The sequence below is a fragment of the Nycticebus coucang genome, chromosome 10 (genome assembly GCF_027406575.1).
Source record: "Nycticebus coucang isolate mNycCou1 chromosome 10, mNycCou1.pri, whole genome shotgun sequence".
NCBI classification, from domain to species: domain Eukaryota; kingdom Metazoa; phylum Chordata; class Mammalia; order Primates; family Lorisidae; genus Nycticebus; species Nycticebus coucang.
In genome coordinates this window covers 22585275-22611971 of record NC_069789.1, presented here as the reverse complement: position 1 = coordinate 22611971, position 26697 = coordinate 22585275, and the positions used below count along the sequence as shown (strand labels likewise).

The 26697-nt window shown below is 44.5% G+C and overlaps 1 protein-coding gene across 4 annotated transcripts in view; it reads right to left on the bottom strand.

Moving 5' to 3' along the window:
• Positions 1-389: 389 nt before the first annotated feature.
• MTR (5-methyltetrahydrofolate-homocysteine methyltransferase) overlaps positions 390-26697 on the bottom strand; it is a 125493-nt gene continuing 99185 nt past the window's right edge. For all 4 annotated transcript variants that reach the window (XM_053604812.1, XM_053604814.1, XM_053604815.1 and 1 more), the window contains 8 exons: positions 15206-15304; positions 14068-14143; positions 11295-11450; positions 9745-9941; positions 6097-6297; positions 5078-5270; positions 3287-3399; positions 390-2868 (listed from right to left, as the gene is read on the bottom strand). In XM_053604812.1, the coding sequence (XP_053460787.1) occupies positions 2782-2868; positions 3287-3399; positions 5078-5270; positions 6097-6297; positions 9745-9941; positions 11295-11450; positions 14068-14143; positions 15206-15304 (1122 nt within the window). In that variant the 3' untranslated portion in view covers positions 390-2781. The remainder of the gene's footprint in view (positions 2869-3286; positions 3400-5077; positions 5271-6096; positions 6298-9744; positions 9942-11294; positions 11451-14067; positions 14144-15205; positions 15305-26697) is intronic.

Here is a 26697-nt window from a genome sequence, read left to right as displayed (position 1 = left end):
AGATGCACCCCCACTGCCTTTCTATCTGCTGTCCACTGGCCTAAAATATTCTTTCTTTAAAAAAATGTAAAAAAAGGGCGGCGCCTGTGGCTTAGTTAGTAAGGCGCCGGCCCCATATACCGAGGGTGGTGGGTTCAAACCCGGCCCCGGCTGAACTGCAACCAAAAAATAGCTGGGCGTTGTGGCGGGCGCCTGTAGTCCCAGCTACTCGGGAGGCTGAGGCAAGAGAATCGCTTAAGCCCAGGAGTTGGAGGTTGCTGTGAGCTGTGTGATGCCACGGCACTCTACCGAGGGCCATAAAGTGAGACTCTGCCTCTACAAAAAAAAAAAAAAAAAAAATGTATTTGACATACACATTATGAACAAAATCATTGCACCAGCTTTTGGGTTATCATTCCACTTTGCTTTTATTTTTTACAAAATATTCAATGCAGGTATTAAGTACAGCACATTTAATACATACATAACTGTTATAATAAACACTCGTAAGCTTACACCTAAGAACTAGAACATTCCTCATAACTTGCATCTACCCTATGTTCCTCTCTCATCCCCTCATGAATAATCACCAGGCAAAATTGTGGTTTCTCATTGTTACTTCTTTTTCTTTTACAACATACTTCTATTGCACATGTATGCTTACATAATATATTCTTTGGTTGCTTTCTGAGCTCAATAAAAACCATATGCAGCTTCCTGCAACTTCCTTTCTTCTTACTACTTTCTGAGATTTGTATTTATTGTGAGGTATAGCTGTGGTTCGTTCATCAGTGAGTAGGGCGCCGGCCCCATATACCGAGGGTGATGGGTTCAAGCCCAGCCCCGGCCAAACTGCAACAAAAAAAATAGCCGGGCATTGTGGTGGGCGCCTGTAGTCCCAGCTGCTCGGGAGGCTGAGGCGAGAGAATTGCGTAAGCCCAAGAGCTGGAGGTTGCTGTGAGCCGTGTGACGCCACGGCACTCTACCCTCGGGCGGTACAGTGAGACTCTGTCTCTACAAAAAAAAAATAATAATAATAATACCCCCAAGGATGTTACTCAGCTCTTCTGCCGACAGACATTTTACTTTTTCCAGTTATTAAGTATTGTGATTATGTTACTGTGAACACTCCTGCACGTGCCTCCTGGTGGCCATGTGCCAGAATTTGTTGCCATACAAGTGGGAGTCGGGAGCTAGATCATAAGGTCTGCAAATGTTCGTTCAAGTTTGTAAGGTGTAATTGTTTTCTAAAGTAGCCGTGCCTGTTAAACACCCACATCAATGTATAAATTCCCACAGATCTTAACACCTGGTACTGTCAGAGCCAACTTTTGTAAACTTTCTGGATGTAAAATGGAATTTTAATATGGTCTTAATTCACATTTCCCTGACCATCAACACCGCATATCATTTTTCTATTTGTTTACAAGCTTTCTCTCCTGTGAAATCTTTTCAAGTCTTCTCTATTTTTCTAATTTTTTTTTAATAGGAATTCTCTATATATTATGATTACTAATCCTTTGTTAGTTATTTGTATTGTAAATGACTCTCAAATTGTGGCTTGTCTTTTAACTTAGTGTTTGACTTACATAAGCCCTTAGGTTTAATAAAGTTGATTTACTCATCTTTTCTTTTACAGTTGGTGCTTTGTGTCAAAAGACTGAATCTACAGATCAATTGTGGGAGCTCCAATGCCTTTAATATTCCTATTCATGAACAAAGATAGTTCTTCATTTGTTCCTCCCTGAGTCTTCATCTTCATCCTTCAAATTCCAAATCAGACCTCACCGGCTGCCTCCTCCAGACTGTGTCCACCACCAGCCCAACTAAAGCAGGACAATGTGTCTTCCATGTGTACATTTTTTACATAACTTGTACAATTTTCTTTTCATCCAAGAAAAAGATGGCCTGGGCTAAGTTTGAGCCTTGTGGTTGGGGTGGTGGCACCACTCTTCATTACTGAATACATCGAGAATTTAAGGAGAATAAAATGATAAGAAATAACTAGTGTTATGCTGCCCACCTGCCCAACTCTGCACACGGTATCACAGCTTAGCCAAGAACCTGCTCAATTCCAAAAATGATTAAAAAGATGTTAACCACCCTGTCTCTTTTCTTCCTCAAGGCAAGGGAATATGAAATTATAGGACAAAAATGCTCGGTGAGCATGACTTATTTGACCACTCTGGGGCAAACAGCTTGATTATTTCTGACAAGCAGGCAGCAAGAGAACGCCTTCTGCCAAAGGGAATTCCGCAATCATTTAATCGAGGCTCTGGAAAATGAGGTCTTCCAAAGACAGAGAACAGTGCTATATTTTCTTCCCTGCCAGAGTCCACTGTTATAACCATTTACACTAAAATGCCCCATTTCTCACAGCGTCATTTTGCTACAGGGTCACATCTGTCTATTCAACTGACTTTCAGGCTGTTTTTTCTCACAGGGGGAAAAAAAAAGAGAACTAAGTGGCCTCCCAGATTTAAGGTAAAAATGGAAAAAGCAAGCTGATTTGTTTTGAAATGCAAAAGACCTCTATCTCCAGTTTGTCTCAGTCTGAGCAGGACCAGAGATACCATCGGAGCCCTGCTCTTGACAATCCACTAAAGGACCTGAAAAAACAACACGTGTTTTCCAGAACTATAGGAAGACCCTGCTCCTCACCCTCCTCCCCCCAAACAGTCTTCCAAAACCAGAAGCAGGGGAGTGTCAGCCAGGTACACGTGGAAATTTTGTTATTATTTTTAAGGCACTTTGGATTATATTTCCTTGAAGACCACCAAGTATAGGAAAGGCAAAAAAAAGTTAGTCAGTATCATATCCCAAAATGGGTCCAAGCCATTTCTCAACCTCAGCCACAGACATGTTCTTCCTCAAAGCGTAATCCTCAATCTGTAAAAGATTAGAAGCATCAGATTAAGCCAAAGTGATAAGACATTTTGAGCTGAAATTTCCACAGGATTTGCCAAGAAACATTAAGACTTCTTGTCTTAATAGCAATTTACTGAATTAATTGGAGATATGTATGTTTACCAGGTTGCCCTATTGCAGAAAAACAAAACATAGTCAATATCTGATGCTTAGAAGCTGGCTCTGTGTATATGTGTGTGTGTGTGTGTTGTTTGAATGGGTGAGAGTTAGAATAGGTATAAATGGGTTGAAATCAAATTAAGACATTAACTGGGATAAATTTCTTCATCCTTTCCTCATTTTATTCTCATTTGCATTTATAATATGAGAGGCTCTAGAATTCCATTTCAAACAGGACAGGCATCCAGGAAAGACCCAAACAATGAAAATGCTGACTTACCTGATCCTTGGAAATTTTCCCCACAGCAAAATATTTGGACTTCAAGTTGGAGAAGTAGAGGCCTGACACTGCGGAGGCGGGTGCCATTGCTAGGGACTCTGTCAACTGAATGCCTGGAGAAAGTGACGTGGGGACCCCCATTTACTCGGTGCAGAGCAGCTGGCAGACACCCTGCCAACTCTTGCTGAACCAGTGAATGGAAGTGAACTCACGCCTTCTACAAAGACATGCAACACAGCACGAAAGCTGTGACCACAAACATCTAGCAAATCCCCCTCACGCAGCTAAACAGACAGGATAGGCTTAGCTCCTCTAACCCAGGGGGACAGGCCCAGACAGCTTACCCTTAGCCACCTAAGATGGGTTACAGAGGCCCTGATTTGCTACTAAGCCTGGGCTCTCTCACGTGGGAGCTGTAACCCTGGACATGAGAACTCCAGCTGAACAGTGTCCACTGGCTCTCTGGGGCCCCTGACACGAGAGATGACTGACAGTCAGCTCCAGGGAAGAAGGAACCCACAGTGGTGCTGAGAAAGAAGAGGTGCTCTTTCTTGGGATTTGAAGAATTCTAAGGGACCACCACGGCCGTCTATTCTAAGCCACTCATTTTATGGACAGGGAAATAGCAACACAAAGGTTGAGGGCTTTGCCAAAGGTCCCCCAGCTGGCTTATGAAACAAATGGGACTCGAACCCAGATCTCCTGACGCGGAGAGGGTTGTTTTTGTTGACCCAGTTTCAACACACTTCACAGTTCCTCACGTAAATCTCGATTCCTTTAACTTCATCAGCTCCGATGGCATGCTTTTGGCTAATTCCACTGAAAACTGTGAAGTTAGCCTGGACCAACTCAACCCCAGGAACTCTGTGGAAAGGGCTACAACCGGCACATGGATATGACAAGCCACACAGCCATGAACAATGCTGCTCCGGCCTGCAGGTGCTGAGGTCAGGGGCCTGGGCCCTCATCTCAAAAGGGTACATGCCAACTTCTCAACTGTTAGATTCAACCCACAGATAAAATGCAAGACAAAATTAGGATTACAGAAGAGCGTAAAAGTTAATAACAGTGTAAAAGGAAAGGGAGAAAAGGCTGAAGGAAGGCTGGGTGTCCTGCAAGGTTAGTGCCCAGAGATACCACCAACAGATGTTGGGATAAGAGCATGAGGTGGGTGCTGCTACTGACGGGGAAAGGCTGATCACCAGGAGAGATTAAAGACACTGCCACCCCTGTACCAAGAAACTGGGGCAGGAGAGGCATGGGGTGGCACTGAGTAAGCTAAATCCCTATTTGCTACAGGTAAAGAGAAAATAATTTATAGTGCTAAATCTAAAAATGGTGATGTAAGAATACCATTCAGTAATACATTGTATCAAAGCAAAATAGCAGAGTAGCTACGAGCGTGAAACAGTGAGATATGGGATAATGTAATTATGAGCCCTTCCCTTAAAAAAAAGTTTTAGACGGGGCACGGTGGCTGTAACCCTAGCACTCTGGGGGGGCCGAGGCAGCAGGATCCCTTGAGCTTAGGAGTTGGAGACCAGCCTGAGCAAAAGCAAGATCCCGTCTCTACTAAAAATGGAAAAAAACTAGCTGGGTGTTGTAGCAGGCACCTATAGTCCCAGCTACTGGTGAGGCAAGAGGATCATTTGAGCCCAAGAGTTTGGGCTGCTGTGAGCTCTGACACCACAGCACTCTACAAAGGGTGACAAAATGATATGCTGTCTCAAAAAAACAAACGTTAACCGTAGATCCCATTATGTTGATCCTGGTGTGTCTCCCAGGACGCACCTGTGGCCTGCTCGATGTCAGCCAGTCTCCACATGGACAGCTTCTCAGTGTGGTCGGGCTGGCTGGGATACCCAGGAGCTGGGCGGATGCCCTCATAGCGCAGCCTGCGCAGGTCTGCCACGTCCAACCGCTCGCTGCCGCAGTAGGCCCACAGTTCTCGGCGGACCCTTTCGTGGAGCTCTTCTGCAAAGGCCTTGGAATCCAGAGTGCCAGTGTGCTCAGGCAGAGGTGGGGCCACAGCACCAGTGCAGCCTCCACCCCGAACCAAAGCCAAGCAGAGCAGCCTCCCTCCTCTGGACCACAGCCAGAGGAAACTTGGCTAGAGGGTCTAGTCCGGACCACTTGTCTGTACATTAGCTGCTCGATTTGGGCCTCAACCTGGCTCTCAAGTGTCATACTTAATGATCTGAGATTGTAGACCCTTAGGGAAAGGGGCCGAGGCCATCCCATTCCATGCAGAGAAAGATAAAGGATCTACAGAGGATACCAATATTAGAATAAGGGGCTTGAAATGGAAATCTGTTTTTAATTTTTGGGGTCTTTAGGAAAATGTCACATCATAAAAAGCAAAGGGACAAAAACAAGATATAAGGCAAATAGGTCAAGGTTCTAAAGCCAGGAGCCAACTATGGCATTGCTGAAGGGATTTCGTTACCCAAACACTGATAATGAGAACAGTCTGGGGATTCACGGTTTAAAAATGCATGTAAGGGGTGGTGCCTGTGGCTCAAAGGAGTAGGCACGGGCCCCATATGCTGGAGGTGGTGGGTTCAAACCCAGCCCTGGCCAAAAACTGCATAAATAAATAAATAAATAAATAACACATGTAAAGTTAAAGTCAGCAGCATCCGACTCAAGGAGAAAAAGCAGACAGTGGTTCGAACTCTGAGCTCTGTGCTGGTGGTACAGTGGCTAGGATAGCTGCCTTCTAATACTGAGCGGTATTCAAGTGCCGTGGTCATGGGATCCCCACCCCCCAGGCTCTGTCCCAGCCCCTCAGAGCCCGGATGCCACCTCACCTCCGCCAGCCGGTCCCCCAGCGCCTTGACCATGATGCTGCTGTAGTCGTCACTGTCGTCCTCATAGGCCTTGCTCAGTTCTTCCACCCCAAAGCAGGCGACGGCAAACAGGCCCAGGTAGTCGCGGACACCGGAATGCAGAGGTGCAATGAAGTCTGAGAGGCAGCAGTACGGCTCCGTGCTGGCGGAGTCCTTCTCGGCCTTAAACCCAAGCAGTGGGCAGAGGGGTCATTAGCATGGCCACAGCCCTGGCACACATGGAAAGCAATCTGCTATCTTCTAATGAATACAGGCTTCACAACACAGGGATGTCTGCCAGTTCTATTCACTGCTATATCCCTGGCACCTAGAACAGTGCCTGATACATAGGAGGCACCTAATAAATATTTGTTGAACAAAACAATGAAATGAGATTTTTAAAAAGATATAACATAACATAGTCAAGAAACCAGTTAGTTTGCTTGTTCACTGGCTGACCAAACATTTACAAATGTTTATACCCTGTTTCCCCGAAAATAAGACATCCTCCTAAAATAAGGCCTACTTACAGGAAAGATAAGACATCCCCTGAAAATAAGACCTAGTGCATCTCTGGGAGCACACCTTAAAATAAGACGCTGTCTTATTTTCAGGGAAACAGGGTAGGTGCTGTGCTAGGAACTGGAACCTTAAAGGGTCATATGTTTAAAAAAAAAAAAAGCTTTTCCCCAAAAGTGTTTTCAATTAAGTTGAACAGTATATTCAAACACCGTCCTGTAAACCTACAATCCCCAATCCCCAGGCTGCTCGGCAGGAGGTGAGCAGAGCAGCAGGGAACAAGCGGACCTGCATCTGCACTTACAGCCGGTCCCCAGTGCTCACATCACTACTCGAGCCCCGCCTCCTGCTGGATAAACAGGCATTAGATTCTCACAGGAGTGCAAATCCTATTGTAATGCACTTAGAATCATCTGGAAGTTATACTCTTCCCCCAGGTCTGCTGGAACACTGTCTTCCACGAAACTGGTTCCTGGTACCAAAAAGGTTGGCGATTGCTGCCATAAATGTATACATCTCCATTTTGCATCAAGAGAAGCAGTTCAGCAAACTGCTGGGTCAGTAACAAAACACATGGGCCACGTGCTGCCTGTCACAGTGAACAGATAGCTAAGGACACCCCGGGCTGGCCAGACCCAAATCAAGAGCTTAGCAAGTTTGCTTCTGGATTCTCCCCACAGCCCACGGGTCTATCCTCATCCAAGTTTCACTCTCACCTGATGACTGACTCTTCCCTGCTACTAAGCTGACAAATAAGGTCTTACCTTAAATAATCAATAATATTTGCTGAGACGGTAAAAAGCCTATAACTAATATTTATTAAGTTCTTACTCTGTGCCTGTTCTTGGTGCTTTATATGAATTAGTATTTTAACCCTCAACAATCCTGCAACATAAGTGAAACCCTCAGCTCCATTATACAGACAAGAAAACTGAGGCACAAGGAGTTTGATCTACCAGCTCAAGGTCAGACCAGGGGGCTGATACCACAGCTAATGCTCTTCCTATATATCTGTCCAGCTTAGGACTGATAAATTCATCAACAAGTGGCCAACCCAGAAGCTTCAGAGGATTTGCCAGCCATGGAAGCAAGCACAGCCTAACCAACATGGGGCAGGAAATTGTTAAGTGCAGGCAAGGAGGTGATGGATACGGGCAAATAGAAATGTCCCAGCTCAGCGACATCTGTGCATGAGGAGCCATTTTCCAGGGGTACTCTGCCCATCAACTGTTCTCTGCAAAGAAAAGCCACAGGGGGAAATAAGGCTTCCCTGCCCCACAGGAGAGATGGGTCCCAGAGCCCCACAGTATTTTAGAAGAGAAAGTGATCAGAATCTATTCACAGCAGAAGACTCCCAAGGTACTGAGGCACTGCTGCCAGAATTTTCCAGAGTGTACTGGAGGAAAGCAACTCCTGGATTACATCTGTCTGGGTAGGTAATAAACGTACATTGCCAAGTTCTCCTTTCCAGGAATTATTTAAAAGGTGAATTCGGAGAATTCATTATATTAAATGCCCTAATATAACATGTCACAGACCGCCTGGACATGGATAGTACTGGAAATAAAAAGAGATCAGAGGACTCAGGACTTTAAAATGAAAGACTGGGTCAGAATGGAGGTTTTTGACCATAGTTACACCTGTAAAGAAAAGTCACCAATTCCCTAGGAAGGAGGGGCTGGAACTTCATTAGAACCCCACTCTCCTTTGTATTCTGGAGTGTCCCAGTCTGAGTACATACAGGAAAGATGTACTGAGCCTGAAGGTATACAGTAAGGATTTACTGAGCCTGAAGGTGTACAGTAAGGATTTACCGAGCCTGAAGGTATACAGTAACGATTTACCAAGCCCGAAGGTATATAGTAAGGATGTACTGAGGCCGAGTGCATATGATAAGGAGGTAGCTGTTCTTCTTTAACCCTTTATGGTACCGTTTAAGGGCCCAGATTTAAGAATCCCTTTAGATGTTATGGTCAAAAGATCAGCCATTGTGAATTATATTTTAGTTGCAATTAAAAGTAACATCATCATTTTTGAATGACTAAAACTAAACGGATAAGGGCTAGGTGCAGTGGCTCACGCCTGTAATCCCAGCATTCTGGGAAGCCGAGGCGGGTAGATTGCCTAAGCTCACAGGTTCAAGACCAGCCAGAGTGAGAACCCATCTCCAAAAATAGCTTGGTGTTGTGGCAGGCAACTGTAGTCCCAGCTACTTGGGAGGCTGAGGCAAGAGAATCACTTGAGCCCAGGAGTCTGAGGTTGCTGTGAGCTATGATGCCATAGCATTCTACCAGAGGCTACAAAGTGAGACTGTTTAAAAAAAAAAAAAACTAAACTAATAATTTATGCAAATTATTAAATCTGTTAATGATTCTGGTGAATTCTGGTTCCCATTCTTGATTTTCATAACGGCTAAAGTGACATTCACATTGTCAAAGGTGGGGCCATGAGAGGGAACCTGTTGTGAAGAACCCGTTCTCAGGCTAGGAAGCAAGGCCCACGCACGGAGTCAGCGGCCGTCAGGGAGCGCGGTCTGGCCCTCCGCTCACGCCAGGGAGCTCAGTGCCGCTGCCAGCAGCCCTCCTTTTCTCCTCTGTGAAATGGGAACACAGACTGCCTGACAACAGGGTCATGAGAAAAGTAAAGTGTGGCCTGTTGAGCCCCCTGTCACACACCTAGCACTTGGCTCACTTCTCACCAATGTTTCTTTCCTCTGTCTTCCGCCACCACAGCTAACCAATGTTAGCGTCTCTTGCTTTGGCCTCTAAAAAGCCAGAGAGACTGCTAATGCTGGCACGTGACACCTTGGGCAGCAGCAGCGTTCCTCGCCCGCCCGTGGAGCTCAGAAGCCAACCTCTCACTCCTGCTGCCGGGCCTTGCCTGAGAGGCCCTGCCTCTGACACCTGCCTGCCGCCTTCTCTCTGTCATCCTCATTGAGTGCCTTAAGCTCAGGCCTGTGACTCATCTGCGAGCTCAGGTCATTCGGGAAGAGGTGGAATAGACTCTTACCATTTATACAAAGCTCAGACTGCTTATTTAATTTTCATAGACGTTTTGTTTAGTGCTTAAACCCAAAAGTAGAAGTAGCATGTTGTCAATAAGCCTCCGCACCTGCTGCCTTAATCCGTGAAAGGTGGCAATGGGCTCTGCAGCCTGGGGCATGGCATCCTCTGCATACAGGTGAATATCGTCTTGAACACTCTGGGCTGGCCAGAATCCTACCACACCCCTGGCTTGGAGCTTCTTTTGACTAATCAGTGTGTTCAGCATATTTTGGGCATCATCATAGACCTTTCTGGCCTCTTCACCTATTAGAAAAATATAATAAAAATTAATTTAAAGATGTCAAAAATAACCAGCAATGATGGTTCTTTTTAAAACCACTATCCCTCCTGAGTCATCCTCCCCCTCCGCCCTTCTCAACCAGTGTTCACATTCTCCTAGCTCACGGAGGGGCAGCCAGGGTTTGGAGGCTCCTGCTGAGTGCAGCTCCCACAGTCTGCTCCCCTGCCCCAAGCCACTTAAATTTTTCCATTTAACAAAAGGCAGACAGCCAAGCTGTGGCTATCCCAAGCAGCCTGTCAGACAAAGGGTGAGGAAAAGCAGGCCAGATTCCTCAGTTGCTGACATTCCTCGTGCACATACAACTCTACTGATGTCACAGTGACCCCTGGGGACACAGCAGGGTGACAATGACAAGTGAAGTCTGGCCCCACATCCTCACAGTGGCTCCAGCACTGCATGTGGACAGCCCCCACCTGGATCTGCACAGTGGGAGCCGGACTGCCAGGACACCCTCCCTCTTGGTTTCCGTGTCTGCAGCACAGGGCTGCCTGGCCCCCAGCGAGGGGCTTGTCCTGCAGCCCCTTGGCTGCTCGGTTGTGACAACTCAGGGCAGTGCTGTGAGGACCCCTTGCCACTGCCATGTTCCTAACTACCCTGGACTTCTGAGTCGCAGCATTCTAACACAAAGATCCAAGACCCTGCTGGCAAACTGGCAAGAGGCCAGTTTCTCAGGTGCTTGTGGCCCTAACCCTGTGTTTCTGTGAGTCCACCCCTACATCTCACTCCGACCTGGCTCTACCTGTTCCTCTGAATGGTTTCACATTTTGATTCCATGTCTCTGGAGCTTCTCACAGTCTCCTGCTCAGAATGTCCTTTCCTCCACCGCCACCTCATGTCCTTAGTGTCAGCCTCAGTAACTCCCACTGTATCTTCAAAAAGCAGCTTCAATACCACCTCCTCCAAGAAGCCTTCCCCGGCCTCCCAGACCACATTCTATCTCCTCCTCTTGTGCCTGCAGGAGCCTGGACTCGGCCGGCAGCAGGTAATGGGCAAACACCCGTTACAGCTGCTGAGCCGGCTGGTTGGGTCCTGGATGGCAGGGATTAGACTGTCTTCTCTGTTTATCTCTCATGCCCAGCATAGAGCCCCACATCAATAAACATTTATTTAAAAAAATAAATGTAGTCAATATACTAAGGACTGATCTAGCAAGCTTAAAAACCACTAAGAAGTTGAGCAAATAAACAACATGAAAGCAGCTATATTCTACATAATTCACAATCCATATCCACTGCTCAGGAAGAATTCTTGTCTTCAAAGTCGCAGTGCGACATCTTGAACATCAGAGGCAGGAAGGAGGGACTCACTGAACTAACCTACTGTCTTGTCGTTAAATATCTTGGGAAAGCCTCGGTTCGGGTACTTGCCCCGGAGCTGCCAGACATCAAAGAAAGGCTTCCAGTCAATGTAGTCCACCAGCTTCTGCAGGTCATAATCTTCGAAGACCCGGGTCCCAGTAAACGTGGGCTTCACTGCAAGACAGAAACACGCTTGTCGACCCTGATGCAGGACCTGGGCTGAGCCCCCTGTCAAGGGCACCCTGCCTGAGAGAGGCGTCCTCGCCAGCTCCTCACTGCTCTGCCGACGCCCATGCTCTGCCTCCCTCCTGTCACTCGTAGGAGTTGTTTCGCAAAGAGGACAACTTTAAATTATCTCAGAGGAGTAATTCTGCACTGAATCTTAAATACAACTCTTTTTCCCGTGCAGTTGACGGACTTTACCACCCTTGGAAACTGTTCCCTCAACTCTTCCAGCCCCACCCTAGGCCCAAGAAGAAAACAAAGATCTAGGTTAATCTCCACTTGTACCAGTGAAGACAATGCTAACATAAAGAACACTGCAGAAAGACGGAGAGTTAGCTACAAATAGAAAGTTCCAAAATGAAACAATAATCTGTACTGCCTGCTGATACATGCATAGGGGAAAGCGTGGGGATGAAATCCCAAATTGAGGGTCATTTCTGCAAGAGAGGAAGGAACAAACATGGGACTTCCACTACACGTCTTATTTAAAACAACAAGAGGTGGTGGGTTACTTCTTCAGCTGGCTAGTGGGCAGACATGGATGCTTAATATATTGTTCTTTTGAGTCTAAAACATATAGTTTAAATAATGATGACAAGTTCAGAGACAGACAGTGCTACTGAGCTTTCTGGGACACTGAGGGCTGCAATAACCACCAGCCTGTGTGGGGTTGGCACCCCGGACTCAGGCCTGACATGGCAGGGCCAGGCCTGAGTCTGAGGTGCTGACCCTGCTGCCAGCTCCCACCTGCAACCAGGGAGAAGAGAACATCCCGATCTGCCAATATGGGTGCTCTCGAGCATGAAGAAGGCTCGACAGTATTTTTCTCATTTGACAGTAAAATGAGGCATGAGAGTGAAGGAAAGGTGTGAGCAGCTCCTCGATTCTGCCTGAACACCTCCACCTTTTCATGCTTGGTCGCAGGAGCTCGTTCCTATTTGCTCCCAGCCATTGCGTAGCTACACAGGACAACCCCCTCTTTGTAAATACCCCAATATGCCCATCTCTTTGGTAACGAAGTCTGTGCAGTGCCCTTAGCAGAGAAACTCAAAGTACGTACAGATACGTTCTTGACTAAAGAGTCCTCCTGCCTGTGAGGGCAGGGAGAGGATGCTGCAGAGTGTCAGCAGAGGGACTCTCTCTCGACCACAGTTGCCTGTCAGAGCTAAGAGATGCCTGCGGTTTTACCACCCAGGCCCTTGAGAGAAGACCAGCCTTTCTCCTGGAATCACCTCCCCTTAACTACCCAAAGGCAGGCTGTCCGCAAACACATTTCAGAGTGCTGTACCTCAGGGCTCCACACCCCTCAGGCAGCAGCTAGAGCTCTGCAGTGGCCTTAAGCTGGGGATTAAAGTGGCCACTCAAACAGCATCCCCACTGCTGCTGGGTCCAGTGTTCTCCTGAGAACTAGTTCCCTCTAAAACAGCAAAATATGTTTTGGCGGTCTGACTTGTCAAAACAGACTTGCCCTTGTGTTATTATTCCATTTCATAGTGAAAAATAACAAATAATCATGCTTGGACTAGATGGTGTTTATATTTTTTCAAAGGGCTTCATATAGCATCTTATTTTACCCTCACAGCATTTCCATTAGAAACTGTCAAATGTGGAACAAGGTCAAGGTCACTTAGTGAGTCATAACCAGAAGCCAGGATGAGAACCCCAGCCTCCCGGCTCCCAACATGGCATCTTTCTGCTAAACTGCACCAAAGTCAGCGGGGATGAAATTGGAGCCAAGCACACCTACATTTCCAATTTCATCCTCTCAACTCCACCGAGCACGTGCAGAACACAGATGTCGTAAGCAAAGAAAGCTGTTTTGAGATATTAGCTTGGAAATATGGATTCAATTAATACAATCCAGTTCTGCCTTGGTTTTCCATTTGTGTCTCTCGCCTCTCTGAGCTGTCAAAACATCTCACACATTTTACGAGTGAGTGCCTACCTGAGGCAAGAAAGGTGCCTAGAAATTTTGAAAGGGAAGAAACCAAATAAAAGAAATAAAAAGAGAAGGGAGCACCCAGAGACGGAATGAGAGACAGAACAAGAAACAGGAAACCCAGCTTTGCTGCAGTGTCCCAGAGACGTGTGAAATGGGAAGGCATTCCCTATTTCCAGACATTCCACGTCCGCCCTTGGGTGGGCCTGCCGGCGACTCAGGCCGGTCTCCACAGAGCCTACTTCAAGCTGCGGGAGGCCTGCGCTCTAGCACAGCACAGAGGGAAGAGGGGGAGTTTAGAAGACAGACCTGAGAATCCCAGAAACCTTTCAAGTTAGCAAGTCAGTTTCATCTGTTTCTTCAGATGAAAATGAAGACTAGTTAATTCCCACGTTCATTAATGGAGCTGTCTGAAGGACTCGGAGAGCTGCTACAAGGTCAACACAACAGGCTCAAAAATGGCACCTCTTTCCTTTTTTCAATCATCAAGCTCACTCAACATCATTAGACAAAGCTGAGAGCTACTAGCTGCTGGTTTGACTCGGTAGCCCAAGAAGTGCGACTATCTCCCCAGCACATCCTTAGAGATCACAGTCAGTCTTTCTCTAGTTAACGACCAAACCAGACCTGGGCGAGGTTCAGACAGCCAATCAATATGGAAACCATTTTTTCTGGCTTGACTTAGGGATAAGTATTTCTTCTCCTGTTATAAAAGAAAGAAAAGTTATTTAGTGAAGACTCTTAGCTTTTCCACTACTATTATGAAAAAAGATGTCTAAGAAAGCCAGTAATTGCAAGAAAACAAATGCTTTTACTAATGAAAATCCTTATCCTAAAAATCTTTTCTATCCAACATGGCTCACACTAGCACCAGAATAATAGATTCATGAGCCTTATTAATTAATTGCTGATATGTAATAAGGTGGCTCTGCAGCCTGAATCTGAGGTACTGGAGAGGTCTCTTGCCTGTACTTCTAGAACACTTGAGGGAGGGTGTTGGCTGGCCTGCCATGGACCTCTCTGAGGACCAGAGGGAGACAGAAGAAACTGTTCACTGTGGGCAAACCTAAAGAGAGAACCAACCGCCCACAGCGTCTTGGGCTCGCCAGCACCTCGGAAACAAAACGTCTGTTTTTTTCGTGCTGCTTATCTTACTTCACTTGCCTAGCAACTCCCAAAATTCCACCCACTCCCCCCACTGCTGTTCTGTCACAAGCCCAGAAGGCAGATAACCAGAGAGAAATAGCCCAGTCATTTCTAAAGAGTAATTATGCCTGTTCTCCATGGATTCCCTGAAGCTTATCTAGAGAGGGACAGTTCCTGAAATATTGTTTTGCACAGTCAGTGTTGGGCAGTCTGGGAGAGAGGCTTACAATGGTCCCGTCTCATGTCTCCATTTTCTCCCATTATTTCCTCAAGAACAGGGATCTGTGGGAGTATTTTGGAATCCTGTTTCAGCTCCTGTTCCCCTGCTGGGTAGGAGCTCATGTTTTATTCATTCCCGTTAACTCTGGTATCTAGCACAGTACTTAACACCTACTGCGCATCCACTAACTGTTTGCTGAATAAATAAAATTCATTTTAATATAACCAAAAATTATTTGGGAACTTAGACAACGAAGAAGTCTGACTTGAGCTAGAAAACAGAACTTCTCTCAAAAGACACTAGCCCTTTATTTCCCCAACACAGGTTTTTAAAAAGTCATTAGAAACTGTGGGATCATTTTATTGCCCAAACAAGCAAAGACTTGTTTCTGTCACTCACCTTGAGAGACTCATAATGGTCTTGTCTAATATCTTCATATTCTTCCATGATCTCCTCGAAGTAGTCATCCTTTAGATTTTCATCTAACAGTTGAGAACACTGAAAATGTAAGATGGACACAGAGCAGAGAGCAGCACAGGAAGATGAGACGGGGCAGGAACAGTAGCCAGCGCCTGACTTCCCTCCTCCCCCTTACCACCTGCACTCAGTCCTGCCTGATGAGCTGCACGGGGTGAACACAGTATGCTTGGGATGTTCAAACCCTGCACAAGCCAAAGCAAGGCCTGGCCCTTGACTGGTTCCTGGGACACAGGCCCTTGGAATAATCTGCCTGGTAAGAGCATCATTGTAAACCGGGGCCCATGCAGATAGTTTAAAGTCCGCCTGGGCTCGGACTTTACCTCTGGAGAGGTTGGAAAGTGATCAAGGCAGGCTAGACCTGTGCAGGTCCAGGCCCATGTGACCAATGCCCAGTAGAAACCAGGACACCAAGGCTCAGGGGACTTCTTGGCCGGTAATGCTTCTAATGTTTGTCATGTATCATTAGAGGAAGAATCAAGCACTACCCATATTATCCAACGGGGAGATGACACTTGGAATCTTGTGCCTGGTCTCTCCTGGATTCCTTATTATTATTATTTTTTTAGCATTTTTTTTTAACTTTATTTATTTTTTTGCAGTTTTGGGTGGGGCTGGGATTGAACTCGCCACCTGCGGTATATGGGGCCAGTGCCCCTCTCCTTGAACCACAGGCACCACCCTCTCTCCTGGATTCTATCTTATATGCCTTTTGGCTTTGCTGATTTTAATCTGTGTCTTTTCAGGATAATACGCTGTGTATTTGTTGTATAACAGCGTTTCTGAGTTCTATGTGTCCTTCATTGAACTTGAAGGTGGTGGTCCAGGACCCCGATATCCTGGGTTAGGTACCCCCCTGTAGTGTTTAATAAATACTCTGTTCATCTATCACTGCACATTCCACAGGCTTGTGGTATCAGCTTGTGTACCCACTTGCCTTACTAGAGAGCCATTTGAGAGCTGGAATCACATGTTAACTACCTGTGCGCCCCTAGTACCTGTACATACAAGGTGAATCCTGACTAAATGCTCAAGGATTGAGGCCTAGCTTCACAGTCAACCATGAACTTTCGTTAAAATAAAAAGGAAACCAGGGGCAGCGCCTGTGGCTCAGTGGGCAGGGCACTGGCCCCATATACCGAGGGCGGCGGGTTCAAACCCGGCCCTGGCCAAACTGCAGCAACAAAAAAAAATAGCCGGCGTTGTGGCGGGTGCCTGTAGTCCCAGCTACTCGGGAGGCTGAGACAAGAAAATCCCCTAAGTCCAGGTGTTGGACTTTGCTGTGAGCTGTGACGCCACAGTACTCTACCAAGGGCGACAAAGTGAGACTCTGTCTCAAAAAAAAAAAAGGAAACCAATAATCTGAGAAAATGTGAGGCTATACATCCAACTCTAAAACTAGAATCAGTTAAATGTTATTGGTAACTATGGTTATTAAGTTGGTAAAATAGGTACTATCTAAGCTCAAAATAAAAGTATAAAGAAGAAATGGCTGTGGGGCAGCTCCTGTGCCTCAAAGGAGTAGGGCACCGGCCCCATATGTCAGAGGTGGCAGGTTCAAGCCCAGCCCCAGCCAAAAAATGCAAAAAAAAAAAAAAAAAAAAAAAAATTAAAGAAATGGCTGCTACTGATCACATTTAAAAAAATCCACAGTCCTGCCCCATCCCTGCATTCTCCAGCAGAATTTTTCTAATATATAAAGTCTAGTATCTTCATCTGAAATTGAGGAAGTTAGATTGGATGTTGGCTAAAGCACCTACCAGCTTTAAAAATCTATAATCTGGCTGGCACAGTGGCTCACACCTTTGGGAAGCTAAGGTGTAGGAGGATAGCTTGAGATTAGGAGTTCGAGACCAGCCTGGGCAACATAGTAAGACCCAATCTCCACACACACACAAAAATAAATAAATAAAATTAGCCCAGCCTGTTACCACCTGCCTGTAGTCCTAGCTGCTAGAGAGGCTGAGGCAGGAGGATTGCTCAAGCCCGGGTGTTCAAGGCTGCAGCTATGTTAGTACCTGGGTAACAGACTGATATCATTTCTCTTAAAAAAATAAAGAGGAAGAAGAAAGTTTACAATCCTATGTGAGTTTTCTAAGTATTTCTAATAAAAATCCAATTACCTATCAGTATAAAAAGCAAAATCTCTTCATTAAGGCACATAATCAGAAAAGGCCACCGTGGCAGGTGTAAAAATGGGCTCACCAGATGGTGTTCATGGTCCCAAACACCCAGCCTTACGTTAAACTCACCTCAGTAGAGTCCACATTTAGGAAATCCAACACAGCTCAAGGAAAGCTGAGAGGATATACTTACTCTTGAATTCCCCAAAATAAATTGTAACCAATGTTTTAAAACATTGTTATATCCTGGTAGATTGTCACTCTAAGAAAAACCCAGATGTGCCCAATGACAAAAGAACTGACAACAGCCCAGCCCCGGTTCTACTAGGTAGACAGAACACACAGGACAGTTCACGGGTACTTTCTGCCTCTTCGTGGAGACCCTTGAGCCCAAAGCCACTGTAACAGGCCCCTTTCCTGTCCAGCCTGGCTTGCTTGAAGATAACAATTTCAGGGCCAATATCCGGACTAACCTATACAACACTTCCATTAAAAAGTCACAAAAAAAATCATGCCAACCACTGAGACATATTATAGCTTTTATTTTCCTTCATTCAAAAAGTATTTCTATAGCAATAGCCACACAATGAGAGGGAGTTATACCTTAATAAAATGAATTAAATATTGGGACCACATTTCTCTCTTTCTTTAGGGGGACAGAGTCTCACTTTGTTGCCGCTGGGTAGAGTGCTGTGGTGTCACAGCTCATAGCAACCTCAAACTCTTGGGCTTAAGTGATTCTCTTGCCTCAGCCTCCCAAGTAGCTGGGACTACAGGTGCCCACCACAACGCCTGGCTATTTTTCAGAGAAGGTGTTTCACTGTGGCTCAGGCTGGTCTCGACCCGCCTCCCAAATGCGGGGATTACAGGCGTGAGTCACTGTGCTCAGCCCCATGTTTTTTTCTTAAAGAAAGTAAAGAAAGCCAGGGGAACCCTCAGGTCTGAATCTCCTATCCCTAAGTATAGCTTTTGCTACAGCTTGTTAGAATCTTTCAAATACATGAGACAGTTGCTAAAGCGTGGTCCTGTTCCATGTTCATTTCAGTTAGATCAAAAGACTCTGAGCCAAGGAGCCAATAACCAACTGAAACAAACTATGCTAGTGTCTCCCCTCCCCCCCCACTAACAGTTACCAAAATGATTTATCGATCTGACTTACGTTTGAGTAATTTCAAAAAGGGGCCATTTCTTTATATGAGAAGAGCTAAATACTGCTGGCGGCCTGGCTGAACCAAACTGTGAAGGGTACAAGTGCTCACTCCTCACCCACTGCCTGGCCCTCAGCTAGGCTCCTGCTGCTCTAACTCTCGGAGGCTGTCCCCCTGCTGCTCTAACTCTCAGACGCCGGTTCCCCTGATGCTCTAACTCTCAGAGGCTGGTCCCCCTGCTGCTCTAATTCTCGGAGGCTGTCCTCCAAACGTGGAATCAGGCGGCTCACAGAAAATGTCAGCACTGTGTACGCTAATCACACTAATGGGTCCAACAGCCTTGTCTCCAAGTGGAAAATGTTCAGGGTTGTTCATTAGCAACATTTGAAAATAGCAACAAATGTTAAAAAAAAAAAAAAGAGGTCTATTGGCCACTCAACTATGGACTTGATATACCAGGGCTGTCTGCAAAGTATCCAGACATTGTTAACACTATTAACAGTTTTCATATTACATGGCTAGATACTTTCTGTCATTTGCCTCTATGAAACACAGTCCAAAAATAAGATATAAAAATTGTTTTACAACTCGGCACCTATAGCTCAAGCGGCTAAGGCACCAGCCACATACACTGGAGCTGGCAGGTTCGAATCCAGCTCGGGCCTGTCAAAGAACAATGACAACTACAGCCAAAAAATAGCCGGGCGTTGTGGTGGGTCCCTGTAGTCCCAGCTACTTGGGAGGATGAGGCAAGAGAATCGCTTAAGCCCAGGAGTTGGAGGTTGCTGTGAGCTGTGATGCCACGGCACTCTACCCAGGGCAACAGCTTGAGGCTCTGTCTCAAAAAAAAAAAACAAAACTGTTTTACAATTGAAGTATAGAAATGTGGCTTTATTTGCACATTAGCCTACATCAACAAAAAATTAAAAATTGCAATTCTATAATCCCAATCTGATTTAATGTTATCTTTTTCAATGAAGCAGAATTGTTAAATATTACTGGGAAACAAGTGTAATTAATTTCGCAGCGAATCAGATCACTTGCATTCAAGTCCCACATCCTTTATGGGGTGTGATCTGAGGACAGTGGCCTCTTTGTTAAGATAGGGATAATAAAAATATCTCATGAGGTTATTCTGAGGATTAAATAAAATCATCCATGCAAAGCACAGTATCTAGTGCACTATAATTTTCAACAGTGTTAGCAATTATTGTGTAACTTTCACGTAAATAAACCTACATGTCTGAAAGAATTCCCTCAGAAGAAGCTAAGAAAATGTGGGCACTACCTAGTCCAGGCTGCACGATGCCGCTGGAAGTCTCCCAGATCACAAGGCCTCCTCAGTAACATTTTTTTTTTTTTTTTTTTTTATTGTTGGGGATTCATTCAGGGTACAATAAGCCAGGTTACACTGATTGCAATTGTTAGGTAAAGTCCCTCTTGCAATCATGTCTTGCCCCCATAAAGTGTGACACACACCAAGGCCCCACCCACCTCCCTCCTTCCCTCTTTCTGTTTCCCCCCAACATAACCATAATTGTCATTAATTGTCCTCATATCAAAATTGAGTACATAGGATTCATGCTTCTCCATTCTTGTGATGCTTTACTAAGAATAATGTCTTCTACGTCCATTCAGGTTAATACAAAGGATGTAAAGTCTCCATTTTTTTTTAATGGCTGAATAGTATTCCATGGTATACATATACCACAGCTTGTTAATCCATTCCTGGGTCGGTGGGCATTTAGGCTGTTTCCATATTTTGGCGATTGTAAATTGAGCTGCAATAAACAGTCTAGTACAAGTGTCCTTATGATAAAAGGATTTCTTTCCTTCTGGGTAGATGCCAAGTAATAGGATTGCAGGATCGAATAGGAGGTCTAGCTTGAGTGCTTTGAGGTTTCTCCATACTTCCTTCCAGAAAGGTTGTACTAGTTTGCAGTCCCACCAGCAGTGTAAAAGTGTTCCCTTCTCTCCACATCCACGCCAGCATCTGCAGTTTTGAGATTTTGTGATGTGGGCCATTCTCACTGGGGTTAGATGATATCTCAGGGTTGTTTTGATTTGCATTTCTCTAATATATAGAGATGATGAACATTTTTTCATGTGTTTGCTAGCCATTTGTCTGTCGTCTTTAGAGAAAGTTCTATTCATGTCTCTTGCCCATTGATATAAGGGATTGTTGGCTTTTTTCATGTGGATTAATTTGAGTTCTCTATAGATCCTAGTTATCAAGCTTTTGTCTGATTGAAAATATGCAAATATCCTTTCCCATTGTGTAGGTTGTCTCTTTGCTTTGGTTATTGTCTCCTTAGCTGTACAGAAGCTTTTCAGTTTAATGAAGTCCCATTTGTTTATTTTTGTTGTTGTTGCAATTGCCATGGCAGTCTTCTTCGTGAAGTCTTTCCCCAGGCCAATATCTTCCAGTGTTTTTCCTATGCTTTCTTGGAGGATTTTTATTGTTTCATGCCTGAAGTTTAAGTCCTTTATCCATCTTGAATCAATTTTTGTGAGTGGGGAAAGGTGTGGGTCCAGTTTCAGTCTTTTACATGTAGACATCCAGTTCTCCCAACACCATTTATTGAATAGGGAGTCTTTCCCCCAAGGTATGTTCTTGTTTGGTTTATCAAAGATTAGGTGGTTGTACAATGTTAGTTTCATTTCTTGGTGTTCAATTCAATTCCAAGTGTCTATGTCTCTGTTTTTGTGCCAGTACCATGCTGTCTTGACCACTACGGCTTTGTAGTACAGACTAAAATCTGGTATGCTGATGCCCCCAGCTTTATTTTTGTTACAGAGAACTGCCTTAGCTATACGGGGTTTTTTCCAGTTCCATACAAAACGCAGAATCATTTTTTCCAAATCTTGAAAGTACGATGTTGGTATTTTGATAGGAATGGCATTGAATAGGTAGATTGCTTTGGGAAGTATAGACATTTTAACAATGTTGATTCTTCCCATCCATGAGCAGGGTATGTTCTTTCATTTGTTAATATCCTCTGCTATTTCCTTTCTGAGGATTTCATAGTTTTCTTTATAGAGGTCCTTCACCTCCTTCAGGTATATTCCTAGGTATTTCATTTTCTTTGAGACTATGGTGAAGGGAGTTGTGTCCTTAATTAGCTTCTCATCTTGACTGTTATTGGTGTACACAAAGGCTACTGACTTGTGGACATTGATTTTATATCCTGAAACATTACTGTATTTTTTGATGACTTCTAGGAGTCTTGTGGTTGAGTCTTTGGGGTTCTCTAAGCATAAGATCATGTCATCAGCAAAGAGGGAGAGTTTGACCTCCTCTGCTCCCATTTGGATTCCCTTTATTTCCTTGTCTTGCCTAATTGTATTGGCTAGAACTTCCAGCACTATGTTGAATAGTAAAGGTGACAGAGGACAACCTTGTCTGGTTCCAGTTCTAAGCGGAAAAGCTTTCAGTTTTCTCCATTCAGTAAAATATTGGCTGTGGGTTTGTCATAGATAGCTTCAATCAGTTTTAGAAATGTGCCACCTATGCCTATACTCTTCAGTGTTCTAATTAGAAAAGGATGCTGGATTTTATCAAATGCTTTTTCTGCATCTATTGAGAGGATCATGTGATCTTTATTTTTGCCTCTTTTAATATGGTGGATAACGTTTATAGACTTGCGTATGTTAAACCAGCCTTGCATCCCTGGGATGAAGCCTACTTGATCATGATGAATGACTTTTTTGATGATAAGCTGTAATCTATTGGCTAGGATTTTGTTGAGAATTTTTGCGTCTATGTTCATGAGTGAGATTGGTCTGAAATTCTCCTTTTTGTTTGGGTCTTTTCCTGGTTTTGGTATCAGGGTGATGTTTGCTTCATAGAATGTGTTGGGGAAGATTCCTTCTTCCTCAATTTTTTGGAATAATTTCTGCAGTACAGGAATAAGCTCTTCCTTGAAGGTTTGATAGAATTCTGGAGTGAAGCCATCTGGACCAGGGCATTTTTTGGTTGGAAGATTTTTTATTGTTTCTTTGATCTCAGTGCTTGAAATTGGTCTGTTCAGGAGCTCTATTTCTTCCTGGCTGAGTCTAGGCAGAGGGTGTGATTCCAAATACTGATCCATTTCTTTCACATTGTCAAATTTCTGGGCATAGAGTTTCTGGTAGTATTCAGAGATGATCTCTTGTATCTCTGTGGGATCAGTTGTTATTTCCCCTTTATCATTTCTGATTGAGGTTACTAGAGATTTTACTTTTCTATTCCTCGTTAGTCTGGCCAATGGTTTATCTATTTTATTTATTTTTTCAAAAAACCAACTCCTTGTTTCATTAATTTTCTGAATGATTCTTTTGTTTTCAATTTCATTGATCTCTGATTTGATTTTGGATATTTCTTTTCTTCTACTGAGTTTAGGCTTAGATTGTTCTTCTTTTTCCAATTCCATAAGATCTCTTGTGAGATTGTTGATGTGCTCTCTTTCTGTTTTTCGAATGTAGGCATCTAAAGCGATGAATTTTCCTCTCAAAACTGCTTTTGCAGTATCCCACAGGTTTTGGTAGCTTGTGTCTTCACTGTTGTTATGCTCAAGGAAGTTAATTGATTTCCTGTTTTATTTCTTCCTGCACCCATTCAACAGAAGATTGTTTAATTTCCATGCCTTTGGGTGGGGTTGAGCATTTTTGTTAGAGTTGAGTTCCACCTTTAGTGCCTTATGGTCTGAGAAGATACAAGGTAAAATTTCAATTCTTTTGATTCTGTTGATATTTGTTTTGTGTCCCAGGATATGATCAAATTTTGGAGAATGTTCCATGGGGTGATGAGAAGAATGTATATTCTTTATCTTTGGGATGGAGTGTTCTATATGCGTCTATCAAGCACAGTTGTTCTAGGGTCTCATTTAAGTCTCTTATATCCTTGTTTAATTTCTGTTTAGAGGATCTGTCCAGCTCTGTAAGAGGAGTGTTAAGGTCCCCTGTTATTATGGTATTATCAGATATCATCTTGCTCAGACTGAGTAAGGTCTGTTTCAAGAATCTGGGAGCATTTAAATTGGGTGCATAGATATTTAGAATTGAAATGTCTTCTTGTTGTATTTTTCCCTTGACCAATATAAAGTGACCATCTTTGTCTTTTTTGACTTTAGTTGCTTTAAATCCACATGTATCTGAAAATAAGATTGCAACTCCTCTTTTCTTCTGAATTCCATTTGCCTGAAAAATTGTCTTCCAACCCTTGACTCGGAGCTTTAATTTGTCTTTTGAAGCCAGGTGTGTTTCTTGCAGACAGCAAATGGATGGCTTGTGTTTTTTAATCCAGTCAACCAATCTATGTCTCTTCAGTGGGGAATTCAAGCCATTAACATTTATTGAGATAATTGATAAGTGTGGTAGTATTCTATTCATCTTATTTTGTGAGAGTCCATTGCTTAGTTTTATGTTTTGCATCAGTGTGGAGGTTAGGTTCTGTCCTTTAATTTCTGAGTTCTTACTTTGTTGCTGATCCATTGTGGTGGTCAGTGTGCAGAACAGGTTGAAGTATTTCCTGTAGAGCTGGTCTTGTTGTGGCGAATTTCCTCAATGTTTGTATATCCGTAAATGATTTGATTTCTCCGTCAATTTTGAAGCTTAGCTTCGCAGGGTACAGAATTCTGGGCTGGAAATTGTTCTGTTTAAGTAGATTAAAGGTAGATGACCATTGTCTTCTTGCTTGGAAAGTTTCATTAGAGAAGTCTGCGGTCACTCTGATGGATTTGCCCCTGTAGGTCAACTGGCGCTTACTCCTGGCAGCTTGCAGAATCTTTTCTTTTGTCTTGACTTTGGACAGGTTCATCACAATGTGTCTTGGAGAAGCTCGGTTAGAGTTGAGGCGACCTGGGGTCCGATAGCCCTCTGAAAGCAGTGTGTCAGAATCTTTGGTGATATTTTGGAAATTTTCTTTTATAATATTGTCTAGTATGGCTTCCATTCCTCTGGGGCATTCTTCTTCCCCTTCTGGAATTCCTATAACTCGTATGTTGGAACGCTTCATAAAGTCCCATAATTCTGACAGTGAACGTTCTGCTTTCTCTCTCTTCTTTTCTGCCTCTTTTACTATCTGAGTTATCTCAAAAACTTTGTCTTCTACCTCTGAAATTCTTTCTTCTGCATGGTCTAACCTGTTGCTCATACTTTCCATTGCATCTTTAAGTTCCCTGATTGACTGTTTCATTTCCTTCAGCTCTGCTATATCCTTTTTATATTCTTCATATCGTTCATCTCTGATTTGATTCTGTTTTTGGATTTCCTTTTGGTTATTTTCCACTTTATTAGCAGTTTCCTTCATTGTTTCCATCATTTCATTCATTGTTTTCAACATGTGTATTCTAAATTCCCTTTCTGTCATTCCTAACATTTCTGTATAGGTGGAATCCTCTGCAGTAGCTACCTCATGGTCCCTTGGCGGGGTTGTTCTGGACTGGTTCTTCATGTTGCCTGGAGTTTTCTGCTGATTCTTCCTCATGGGTGATTTCTTTTATCTGTTTCCTTGCCCTAATTTTCCTTTCACTTCCTCTTGCTCTTTAAGTTCTCGTGCCTGTGGAAGTTGTGGGCGGGTTTAGACGGATTGAACACACGCAACCACTTGCCGGTTTTCCACTGTTTTAGTCCTCCTCTTGGGGTCCAGAAGTCTCTCGCTGACTCCCTGTATCCTCTCAGGGGTGATGATAGGCAGATCCCACCAGCCAGAGATGCCTGGAGTCCTATCTCTCCAGACTCACGGTGCCCAGATGCAAGGAAGCTGTTACTCGGCTGCCATCTTGCTCTGCCACTCTGGCGCTCCCTCCTCAGTAACTTTTTTTGGCCTACAAAATGCAAAGGCTACATAGACCTTTTCCAGAGGTTTCCACACTGTGCTCTTTCAGTGAACACTAGGAATGGGACGAAGGGCGGAAGGGGCTACGTGGCTCTTTTCTGTACCACACTGAGTTTCCAGGTGAGATGTCACTTGCAGGGTTCTGCAGCTAAAACCAACTTGGAAACCTCTGGACCACATGGTCTCTGAGCTGCCCCCCAGTTATAACCTATTATTCAGCAAAAACAATGAAACCTGTAACAAGATAGAAAATGAGGCTCCACCAAGGGAGGAAAGCAGGTGACGACACTTGGGCGAGCTACGTATTTATCTGGAGACAAAGTCTCGCTTTGTCACCCAGGCTAAAGTACTAAAGGCCTCAGCCTAGCTCACAGCAACCTCAAACACCTGGGCTCACGCAATCCTCCTGCCTCAGCCTTCCAAGTAGCTGGGATGACAGGCATGAACCACCATGTCCAGCTACTTTTTCTATTTTTAGTAGACTCAGGGTCTCACTCTTGCTCAGGCTGCCTTGGCCTCCCAGAGTGCCAGGATTACAGGAGTGAGCCACAGCACCTGGCCACAAGTTCTTTATTATATTCATGGAGAAACAATTTATTATTCTGGGTTTTAAATATCCACTGAATGTTTTTCTGTCTTTGGGCAGCAGCAGCCAGGCTGTTCTCAAGTGACTGTTCTCTATATCTGTTCTCTATATCTATCTGGATATAGAAAAACACGTAAATAAACCCACATGTCTGGGGTTTTTCAAATCCTCCATTCCTCTTAACTCTGGCAGTGGTCACCTAAGTGCCTTTCGTATTTGTTAAATGGGTAAAATCTCTCTGCCTGGGTTGGTGTCCAGGTCAAAGGTACCTTGGGATCACCCCTGTGTCTGCTGCTCAGCTCTGCAGTGGTTGCTGAAAGGACAGGACTTGGTCACCTGAACCTCCTCCCAGGGAGGCAGATGCTGCAGGGCTCACCACAGGCTGCTGATTTACCTTTCTTTAATAGAAAGGAATGGAGGGCGGCAGTGGGTAGGGCGCCAGCCCCATATACCAAACCCGCCACCTGGCCAAACTGCAACAAAAAAATAGCCGGGCATCGTGGCGGGCACCTGTAGTCCCAGCTACTTGGGAGGATGAGACAAGAGAATTGCCTAAGCCCAGAAGTTGGAGGTTGCTGTGAGCTGTGATTCTATGGCACTCTAAGGGCAACAAAGTGAGATTCTATCTCTCTAAAAAAAAAAAAAAAGAAAGAAAGAAATGAATGGAAATGAGTAGGTCCTGAGTGACACCACGCCTCTTAACACTCTCTCTGTTCTCTCTTTACAACACATCTGACAAG